The 12,039-nt window shown below is 37.0% G+C and overlaps 1 protein-coding gene across 1 annotated transcript in view; it reads left to right on the top strand.

The window, feature by feature from the left end:
* Positions 1 to 3,319: 3,319 nt before the first annotated feature.
* The window catches only part of LOC149823478 (cytochrome B561, amino-terminal protein), a 90,016-nt gene continuing 81,296 nt past the window's right edge, over positions 3,320 to 12,039 (top strand). Inside the window, exon 1 of the mRNA XM_090018860.1 lies at positions 3,320 to 3,585. Coding sequence (XP_089874986.1) covers positions 3,404 to 3,585 — 182 coding nt within the window. The 5' untranslated portion in view covers positions 3,320 to 3,403. The remainder of the gene's footprint in view (positions 3,586 to 12,039) is intronic.

Genomic DNA, 12,039 nt, shown 5'->3' with positions numbered 1-12,039 from the left:
AATCTAACATGTAATTAACGAAAATTAATTCACTAACTAACATAGTCTAATCAAGGGAGCAATTAATAAAAAAAAATACAAAATTCAAGATTTAAAACTATTATGAATTTAATTGAATAAAATGAATAACTAAATTAATGTCTAATTAATCTAACAACTAAACATGCTTTAAAGAATTTAAAAAACTAAATTAATAATAATCTGGAAATAAATAACAACTAATCTAAAATATATAATCTAACTAATTAAGTGATGAATTGAAATAATAAAGAATTTGGCAGCTAATTTAATCTAAATTTAAGCTTCAAATTAAAACTAACCAAAGCAAGGCAAATAAACTAAATCCAATTTACTGAATTAAACTAAATGTAACTAGAGCTAATCACGACTAATCTAAGAAAGAAAATAAATATTAATTATGCTTAATTAAAAGAAAATAAACTAATTGAAGAACAAAAGGAATAAACTATGTTAATCGGCTAATCTAATTAAATAATCCAAACAATTTTAACTAAACTAATTTTATTTCTACTATAATTAAACAATTCAATGCAACTCTAATTAGCATGAAAACAGAAATTCAATTGAAATAAAAACACTAGATAAAAATAACATGAAACGATTTCCTAAACTCGGCTAAAATTAATTTATCTAACTGCATGAAATTAACTGACTAATAAAACAATTATTTTCTAACTAAATGATGGAATTAAAATTCTGAAATTAAAATAAAAGATTTAACTAACTAATAAAGAAAAGAAAATCATTTACTCTATTCAGCTGGAATAAAAACAACTAATTATTAACTATTCTAATCTATTGATGAACAATTTTAATCTATTAACTGAACAAATACTAATTAACGATAATTAAAATTAATAAAACTAACTAATATGCTGAAAATAACAAAGAACGTGAGTTTATTAATAAATACTTAACCTATAAACGAAAATAAATAAGAAAGGACTGAATCTAACAACTTGATATTAAAAAAAAATAAAAAGACTTCAAGAACCCTAATCAGCCAGCATGAAAATTTCTAATAAATTAAATCTACACTAATTACTGAATTATAAAACAACTTTAAATCAAACTACACTAAATCAAACACTAACTGAATTGGAAATAACACAATAATGAAGAAAATCCGAAACTACATGCAATGATTTCAAATAGAAAAGAACACTATGCGTGAAATAAAAAAAATCAATAAAGACTACTTAATACCTAATTCTATTTAATAAAAAACATGAATCTAAAACATAAACAAACTAATCAAATCTAAAGCATGTCCAACAAGGTTGTAGCCCACCTAGGGGATGTCCCACCCCTCACTTCCTAATTAAATAATTTAATTAATTTTAAAAAACCTAAACCGTCTCTATGGGGTTTTAAAATTCCAAATAAAACCCAAACTTGTTTGAAATTCGAATCCACATCAAATTCACTTATATTTCATTAAAATTCTATTCAAGTCCTAATTTATGTGAAATTAATTCCTAACAAAATCCGAATTTTATTTTAACTTTGGATAAAATTTCAATCTAACTATAATTTTATTTTGAATCAATGTACCACATAAACTATAATTCTCAAGCATATTTAAATGAATAAATGTCATGTTCAAGATAATAAATTATCTTTATTTATTTAAATAATTATCAAATTTTTTTTAGTTATTACCTGTGTCACAGGGATTCGGCTAGCAGGGTGCCGCACCTCGTTGACGCGATGCGACGCGGGTGCGGTCAACCTGACCCTGGATGTGGTCAATGCACCCAGGGTCATTTTGGCCTAATTTTTGGATTTAAAAAAAAAATTGTCAAGAATTTTTTTTGTCCTATATGTCACAGGAATTCTCCAACTAGGTGCCGCACCCGCACCCACACCCGATGCGGTCAACCTGACCCATGGGTGCAGTTAACGCACCCAAGGTCATTTATGTCCAACTTTTGAAATATATATATATATATATATATATATATATATATATATATAATTTTTTATATTTTTGTTGCACCTTCGCACCCAGGTTTTTTGAAAGTGCTGCACCCCCGCACCTGCACCCATGTGACATAGGTTATTACACTTACCTCTTACACTTGGCCCCACTACCCACTCCACTAATCTTTTATGAGACCTTCACTTGTCCTCACCCCCTTGACCCTGTAACACTGTAAATATCAATCCTTCCTCCCCTTCTCACTTCATTGACTCGATAAATAGTCATTTTATACCTAATATAATCATCATACACTATGACATCACTATAAATGAGTTGCCTATACTTATCCATAGCTATGACTATTTTAAGTACATGAGATTGAAAAACTAGTTCTCTCATGTTCACCCAGTCAGACATCTAGTTACCTTACATTGTAATCGGTGGACCCTCATGATATCCCATATTATATTGGACATCCTGTGGCTAAGATATATTAATAACCACAAACAAAATGATATGAAAGTATAATAAAAAATTAAATACATTAAAAAAAAATTTTATTAGATTCTCAGGGCATAACATAACAGATTGAGTATGCAGGAACGATATTTGGAGTAGGGGGTAAGTTGATCATTTCATGAACCACTTAGGCTATGTTTGGGACCTTGACCTTGCGAATTGCGATAGGATGGAAACACGGTTTCACTATATTCTGAAAGTATGGGCATGATGTTGAGAGAGCGCCCAACAGCAGTCCCAACCCATTCTTTTAACAACGCCGCTGCTCTCAAACATAGGGATGGCAGTGGGGCGGGGCGGGTGGGAGACAAGGTCTCCACCCCCGCCCCGCCTCAAGATTTTATCCTCCACCCCTGCCTCCATCCCCGGCGGGGATGGATTTTATCCTCCACCCCTGCCTTCATCCCCGTTTCATGTCCTCCATCCCCGGTTCAAACGGGGATGAGGCGGGGCGGGGATATTGCGGGGAAAAGTGGTCGGGGCAGGGCGGGGAAAAGTGCACGTCTATCCCCGCCTCCACCCCCGAACGGGGATGGATTTTAACCTTGGTCCCCGTTTCATACCCTTCATCCCCGGTCCAAACGGGGCGAGGCCCCGCTTTCGCCCGGTCCACTGCCATCCCTACTCAAACAAGTATAACAAAGAGAATATAACAGTAAGGCGGAAAGCCCAACATAAGGGCGACGATTTTGGGAATCACCATAAGGTAGGGACGCTTTTGGGTTTGGCTTTGTAAGCTAGGGATGGTTTTGAGAAACACCCAGAAAAAGGGGCATATCGGTAATGTCGCGGGGACTCCTCCGCCAGTGTTGAAATTGGGTGGCATGTTTTAAGTTTTCTTCTTCTGTTGCTCTCTCTGTTTCAGTTCAACCAGAGCCTCTTGCCCCGCTCATTTCATATCACACACTCTATCCGTGTCTTTCTTTGGCGGGAGAGAGAATGGAGGGATCGGAAAGGAGCTCTAAGAAAAGGGCGGGCCTCAAGTCGTTCTGCGTTTACGAGAACCCTGTGCTATCGGCAGCCCTCACGGTGAGAAGCCTCAAGCCCTCTACCCCGATGGTCCTCTTCATCCTCGCTGTCTTCCTCGCTTCCTCTTCCGCCCTCTTCTCCCTCGCTTACAGGTTACACATTACATTTTAGATTCCTCTCTCTCTCTCTCTCTTTTGACGCCTTTGTTATCCCCTTTTCCCCATAACGTGGTCTTAGAGTAGAGGGGGTTATGCGGTTTAAGGTTTTTAGTTTAGTTGCGGGATAATCTAAACAACGCTTTTAAAGGAGGGATATTGAGTTGTTGATTGGGGTTGAATGAGTTCATTGTTGTGTTAAATGCGAATTCTTAGGAATGATCTATGTGTTGGTTACTCTGTTCTATTAGTTTACTATTAACTCCTTTTGTGTTCTTGAAATTAAGGAGGAAAGACGAGGCCATCTTTCTCTTCTACTGAGTTTCACCCATTTGGTGCGAATCCATCAAAAGCAAGAGGTTGGCTAGAGGCTCAGAGTTTGTATTGACTGATTTCTAAAAGAATGCGGGGATTAAAGACTTAAAATTTTGCTGGGATCCCTGTGGAAAAGGAAGAAAGGTAGAGAGTCTGGAATAGCTACGATAAGCACCCTTAGGTGGTGGGAAGCATGCGGAATCGCTCGTTCCCTCTCGCGTTTCAACTCTCTTCCTTATTGCTTCCCATTTGCTTTCATTTTGTTTCCCTCTCGTTTCCTTCTTGTTTCCCACTTGCGTTCCCCTCACTTTTTATGTTTTACATATTAATACATATTATTTTTTATTATAACAGGCGTGTACATCATTTTATATCATCTTCTACTTGTTTTTATGGCGTTTCCTACTCTTTTCCTGTACATTTCCTTTTTTGCTTCCCATATGCTTCTATAATCTCTTCCCACACCCTTTCCCATTCATGCTTCTTACTACCAAGGGTGAAATGGTAATTTCTCTCCAAGACTCTTAACCAACCTACCCAGCCCCCTTGCCACCATAGTTTCCCTATAAATACCCCTAGGGGTTATGGAAAAGGAGGACTAAGGAGCAGAGGTGCGAGGGCCGCTGGGGTCCATCCACGAAGCTCGCAATTTTTTTACACAAGCGATTAATTATAGTTTTAGTGATTATCTTTTCTTAAATCAGTTTAATAAGTGATTAATTATAGTATTAGTAATTTAGATTTTCTTAAACTAGTTTTGTAAGTAATTATAGTTTTGATAATTTTGATTAAGCTTGCCCTAAGTGAATTATTTGAATAATTAATTTTAGTTTTTATAATTAAAGCCAGTTAAGTAACAATCAGTTGTATATTTCTGTTATTAGATTTAGTCTTTCTGGAATTAGTTTTCCAATGATGATAGTTATAGTTTTGATAAATTAGTTACTGTAAGCAACTGAATTAAGTGATTTATAGTTTTTGTTTTGAATGTTCAAAAGTTAATCTTCCTTTTAATTAAGTAATTTGGAAGTAAATCCCATAAACCAAATAACTGATTTCAACTTTGTCTTTTCTGAAGGTACTGATTTTTCAAAAATCACAAAGCTTTATTGTTATTGAATATGGTGTTGCAACCTCTTTCAAGCTAAATTAGTTTTCTAAATTATTTTGAAAAGCCATCAGTTTTCCTCAATTGCTTCAAAAGTGATTAGCTACATTTGGTGTGAATTTAATTATAGTTTCAAGTGTCATTTTAGTTTTATTTTATCGGCTTTTAGTTGATTTGAAATCATGTTATTTAGAAAATCGGATTTTGTATTGATAATCAAATGAAAGTTTCATTTTAAATGTTCTCAAAATCCTTTATTCTGATAAAATATTGTTTTTATTGATTTGAAGTGTTTGGATTTAACTGTTCATTCACATAAGTGTAAGTGGACCGTCGGCTGAATGATATATTGACCCCTAACAACCTTATTGGGGTTACAAGCCCCCTTCTTAAAAAAGGGTATTTGGCTTTGGGACTTTTCAGCCCAATCGACTTAGCCCTAGGAAATCAAGTGGCCCTTCAACATAGTCAATGGGAAAGTTGAAATCCCCCACCAGTCGTCTGACCATTGGAGTTTTTGAGAGGGATACAAGATCTTTGGCCCTTTTCGGATATCTGATGGGTCATGGAACTTGCCACCACTAGTGTTATCGGCCCATTTGAAGTTCGAAGGGATTTTATCGGCCCAAGTAAAATTGGGATTTTTCGGCCATTCAGACCTTCAATACTAATATGAATTGGATCTTTTTAAAATTGCTTCCAAAAGTTTAACGAAATAAGAAATATCAGCTTTTGAAAGGAAAGTTCATGAGTTTGCAAAATGGTTTACAAAGTGTTTTAAAATCAGTTTTATTGTCTTTTATATATGCACCACACTTTGAAAAGTTGGTTTGTTATTCAAATGAAGTTTGCAAAAGTGATTTAAGATTTATTACATGGTTTTTTGAAAAAATATTTCTTTCAAATGTCTTTTTTTAAAACCCTTAAAAACTTAGTTATTAAAGCAGGAATTAGTTGCTTAGTGAACATGTAGCTCATTAAATGTTATTATTGTTTTCCATAGTGAATTTTGATAAGAGTAGCAAGAATTTAAAAAGTTGCTCACTGGTTATTTTTGTGAGGATGTTGACAAGGAAATCAAGCATATGAACCTCTGTAGAGTTATTAGTTTGATCTTTTAACAGACATGATAATCATCTCATAGTTGTATTTTGTCTATTGCAGATTTTAATTAAAGTTGAGTTATTAAATAGAGTTGTTTGAATGCTCTGTAAATGTTTGTGTTCTTGCTTTTGTAAAGCTTTGTCGGGTTTATTTAAGATCGAAAGACAAATATTAATTGCCTATAGTTACACCCCAAAACAATCAATTACGGGCTGGTTTTGGGACATGACAACCTACCCATATTTTTAGGAAAATTCATAAAATAGGTAAGTGTTCCCCAAATTCATGAAATATTCCAAAGTACTCAACTTTGAGCTTCGAAATATTTTGAAATTCAAAGTTGAGTTTCAAAATATTTTGACATGCTGCCTACAAGGGCTTCGTTCATATGGTAGGTAGGGGCGACTTGTGAATGTCACCAGGTTGATGGGACGTCACAAGTTTGAAACCCATTGGTGGCGTTCCTTGTCGTAAGGTCGAAGTTGGGTCTACTCCTCGGTGGGAAGGGGGGACTTCAAGGGTTTTACCAACCAGAGGCCAGCCAATGTGCAGTCGGTGATTTGGGGGGTGGGGGGGTCTCCCTTGGACTATCCAAAAAAACAATTTTTGAAATGAACTAGAACAAATTGAAGACACCCTCTTTATACTCAAAAATGCTCGACTGCCCTCAAATGAGATGGAATTGCCTCTAAAGGGTTCCTTCTTTCCTGAAATACTTCGTATCCTCAATGAGTAACACAATATTTCAAAATTCAGACCCCGAATACCGGTGAATGTGAACAAGCAAAACCCAAATTCTGACGAGTCATGACATGACTATGAGTCGGGGACCAACGAAGATATTGGTTGAGGAACCCAAAAAAATTTGGGTGTCTACGAATGCCCCTCTTTGCCGTCAAGTAGTGAAGTTAGGTTGAAAACAAAGAACTAGACTCACCAAAATCTCTCCAAAGTAAGTTGGCAAATATTCTTTAAAGAAGAATCCAAAGATGACAAAGTTTGTAGACTTAGTATTTTGCTATGGGTGGATGCTAAACCATAGGGTCCTTGTCACTCATGCATGTGAGCCAAGGTCTTGCCGGACATGATGCTACTGTGTAGCAACTCAGATGTTGGCAAGGTTAGCAACTTGTCCCACACAAGGGTACCATGATACTCATCTAAGTGAGGTTGGAGTCCTAGACATGATGTCGGTGCACAATGAATTTTTGTGCTAGCTTTGTCAGGATTGGACAAGCTTCATGTTCAATACGAGGGTCTCTATCAGTCATCCATGTGAGTTAGGGTCTTGCTGGACATGATGTTGGTGCAAAAATGACTTCTTGTGCCAGCTCTGCCAGGATTGAACAAGCTTCAATAGCGAAAATCGGAGCAGACAAATTCGAAGTTTAGGATTCTTTTTGAAAGAAGAATTCCAACTAGTGCAAAAACATGTTGGAACCAAGGGTTTTGTCCAAAAGGACAACCTCACAAAGAACATGCTCATTAAGAAACGAGAAAAGCTTGCTTAAAAGAGATGAAGCAGAGAGAAGGTGTCTCGTACACAAAAAGATCAAGTTCTTCGAAAGCATGAGTCCACTAAGGGTGACTCTTGCTAAAAACACATGTTTTTAGAGATTCTAGAGTTTTTATAGATTTTTAGGATTTTTTATTGATTTTCACATGTTTTCTATATTTCTTGAAAAATTCCAAATTTTCTAGATTTTTCACGGTTCAAAAGACCTTATTCATGATTTTGAAGATGATTCTCCATTATTTTGTGATTTTTTTTTGATTTTTGGCATCGTTTCATGCCCTTTATAAATCCTTATATTTTCTAATTTTTATGGATTTTGATTGAATTGAGCTTTACTTGAATATTTTGTGATGGGACAAAACTCAGAATTTTCATCTGTGATGGGATGATTTATACAAGTTTTCACTTGTTTTTCTATCTTTTATTTCTTTCTTATCTCAAAGGGAAAAGATTGATGTTAGTTTTGGGAGCTAGGGTTAGCCCTGAACTGGCATGACTAGCTCGAGGTGCCTAAAAACTCTCTCTATCTCACACTCTTTTTCTAGACCCTTATCACATTTTGGTCTCTCTCAACGCTATCATGGATATTGTTACGTGATTGGGCCCACGGGGTAGGTCTAGGTAGGTTGGCTAGGTTAGAAACAGGGTTAGGTTCAGTCTGGATTCTGACAGACTTTGGGAAAAAGTTCAGTATGCCCAAATTATAGCAGATAAAATCCTGTAAATTTAGGGAGATGTTTAGGACACGCGGAAGTAAGTCCAGTTAAAATATCAGGGCCAAACTCTACTTGGTTCGGGATTTATGAGCTTGGGAACTGGCTGTAGGGAACTAAGTTCAGACTGGGTCTGGATTGTGTTTTGTTTTCGGTAGGGTTCAATAGAAAATTCAGTTCTCTCTACTGGGTTAGGATCTAATGCTGATTTTTGGAGGGTTAGTTGGGTACATGTAAGAGCACATATGGTTAAAATCTCAGGTCAAGATTGGGAGATATGACTCAGGAAAGTCGGGTCAGATTATGCAATTCACAACATGCAGAATATGTTGGGTTTCTTGGAATCGATTTGGGTAAAGTGGGTGCAGACATGGGTTTCAACTAAGGTGAGGGCTGGTTTGACTTATAGGGACCTAGTAGACACTCTTGGGGAGTTCTACTACAGAGCTCCAGGTCAGAGGGGTCATTTGGATGCAGCAAGGGTTTGGCCACCGCCGAGCTCGAGTCCACCATCCACACTTGGCTTGGGCCAAGGTATCAAGGTTCAGACCAAGTAGGGGTCTGGGCTTGATAAAGCACCAGATGCAAAGTCAGAGACACGAGAGAGAGAGAGAGAGAGAGAGAGAGAGAGAGAGAGAGAGAGAGAGAGAGAGAGAGAGAGAGAGAGAGAGAGGCAAATTCAAAGTTCATTTCATGATATGATTTCTCAAAGCTCATTACAAGGGTTTATATAGACTTGAGAGGGGACATTTATACCTCTACATAATTTACCAAACCTTAGTAAAGAGACTCTAAAACTAGGTAAAAGACTTCTTGACTACAACCAAAATTAGGTACACCTATTTGACCTAGTCTATTCCAAGTAAACACCTCCCTTGACATGGTCAGAATTAGCCAAGCTAATTCTAGCTTCTTCTTCTTCTCCTTTTAGACTTCCCTACACGTCCATCAAAGTGTCTTCAAGAGGGGAGGTCAACCTCTAGGTGGGCCCCACCAGGGGCAGCTGGTCCTTGGTGTCTCCTTTGGATCCGATTCCTTCAATGTTGATCTAATTGCTCTTTGCCCTTGATCTGTCCAACTTGTACTGGATCCGGGTCCCAAATGCATAATGAAGTGACACTCCATACCAAATGTAGTACTTGGTTGAGGATGTTGCAAATGCCGATGTGACACCTTAGGGTTGAGTCCTGCCTTAGATATGGATCTGCATGAAATGGGTCCTCATCGATTGCCTGAACCATAAAACTTGGATTTTTTGTCTTCCATAACTCAAACCGGGTCTTCATCATTGGGCTATGTAGTAATGCTTGGATCCACCCAAATCCCTTGGTATAACGGATTTGGATATGAATACATCATACTTAGATCCATTTGGGCCAATAACTGCGGGTTGGGGTCTTGTACACTGGGATTCGCTTTGCTTGACAACGACAATGGATCTGGAACAAGGTCCTCTAGAATTTAGTTTGTATCATCCCCTCCCCTTTGAAAATTGCCTAGTCCACTAGGCAAGGGTTTGCTTGAAGGTTGTCGTCTACCTCCAATGTTGGCGGGATCCTTCGCAGTGCTTGGCAGACTGTCCTCTAGCCTTGAACACCACTCGACACCTGTGCATCCTTTTAACACACGAGCCTTCTGCACTTGTGAGCCTTGATAAGGGAAAGTTCACTTCGCCGGTGGTGGATCCGATCTCCACTTGGATAAAAAATAGTGATTGAGTTTGATCCAAACACTGTGAACTGTATTCTCAAGGTGACCTTTTCTTTATTTTTCCTTTTTTTTCTTTTCTCTATTTGTAATTGAACTAGTCAACACATGTTGACTAGTCAAACATAAGAGTCGTTGGGTCTCAACGACTCTCTATGGAGTCCTCCTGCTTTATGTATATATATTCCACATTATGTAAGCTTCTTGCATAAATGTTATCAATAAAATATTATTTATTTTAGCTTCTTGTTTTGCCCCTTGTGTGGGTTTTGTGAGTGAGCCCATTTGTGGCTTTTGGTGTGTTCACTTTAGCATTGTGGTGGATCTTGTCGGTGGCTTCCATTTATTTACATGGCATCAGAGTTTGGTTCGCTCTTGTCTCTTGAGGATTGCGTATTGCCTCGTTTTTTGTGCTTGTGGGAGAAAGAAAGATTTTTTTGGTGATTCAAGTGCTCGTGTATTCGTGGTGGTGTGCTCATACTACTACTCTCTTCTTTTTCATCTATTATCTTGTTCTTTTTTCTTCTCTTTATCTCTACTTTGTAAGGATGGATGACAATGAGAAAGTAACCATCGTACCCATGAAACTCAATGATACTAATTTCGTAATGTGGTCTTCAATAATGTAGCACCACATATGGGGAAAAGGATTATGCAAATTAATTGATGGTTCCGATCTGGAGCCTAAAGTAGTCCTTACAAAGGTAGAGAACAACAAAAAGATGCCTCTTTCCGATGGTGAGAAAACTAAGGCATTAGCTACTTGTGAAAAAAAGTGAAAAGGGTGGAGAATGGGGCATGCCAAGATTATATCTTGGTTAATCAATAGCGTAGATATTAAAAAATGCTCTAGTCGCGAAATTTGAGCATGCTAACAAAGCTTGGGAATACCTTAAGAATATGTATTCTCTTAAGGATATTGCTCATGTGTGCAATCTTCAAAATAAAGTTCAGATAATGACTCAAAAAGACAAAAGCATTAGGGAATACTATAATGAATTGTCAAGAATTATCTATTCTTGAGCCTAATTGGCATTGCGCGGAAGATATAGACCTCCGGCAAAAGCAACTTGATGCGGAACATTTCTATCAATTTATAAATGGCTTGAGACTGGAGTTTGAAAGCACCAAATCCGCTCTTCTTCATAGAGAGAAAGTACCCTCTATTATTGACACTATCAAAGAATTGAGTATGGAAGAAAATAGGGTAAAAGGACTCTCTTTAAAAAATGAAGACGACTCTGTTTTGGCTGTCTCTAGACTGAGAAACTACATGCGCCCCTACAAGCCACCTCATTGGAAACAAGGAAATGAGCATGATAACATGCTTTATTAAAAATGAGGCAATGATTTTAACAGGAAAAAATTATTTGTTATAAATGTCATGTACCCGAGCGCACTAAGCCTCTATGCCCAAAGTTTAGAAAGGAGGAAAAAAAGGTGACTTCAGTTGGCTCTTCACAAGAAACTAATGATACATCCATATCAATGTCACAACTTATAGAGATTCTCCAACCACTTCTCACAACGGTATCTTCTTCAAATGAAGCCTTAACTGGAGCACCCGTTTCATCCTTCTCCGATTCCGGTAAAACTCCTTGACTTCTTGATTTTGGTGATTCCTTTTACATGACCCCTAATAGTAAAATTTTATTTGAATGTCATACCAACTCAAGCATGTCAAATGTTTTTACAGTCGATGGTACATCTCTTGAAATAGAAGGAATAAAGAATTTTGAAAAGATTTTACAAAACTCCAAAAAATTTACCATTCCAAAAGTTAGATATATTTCCAAATTAAATTTAAATCTCTTATGACCATAGATATAATGTCTCATTTTCTTCTGATGGATGTTGGGTACATGATCGCCGGTCAGGGAAGCTAACTGGGGAAGGACATAGAGAATGATGTCTCTATTACATGGTTTTTTTGGTAATACCCAATGATGCCTTTTGTTATATTGTGAAGAAATTGGAGTTAAATATAT

The sequence above is a fragment of the Nuphar pumila genome, chromosome 10 (genome assembly GCF_984573655.1).
Source record: "Nuphar pumila chromosome 10, dmNupPumi1.hap1.1, whole genome shotgun sequence".
Classification (NCBI taxonomy): domain Eukaryota; kingdom Viridiplantae; phylum Streptophyta; class Magnoliopsida; order Nymphaeales; family Nymphaeaceae; genus Nuphar; species Nuphar pumila.
This window is presented reverse-complemented; position numbering and strand designations above follow the sequence as displayed.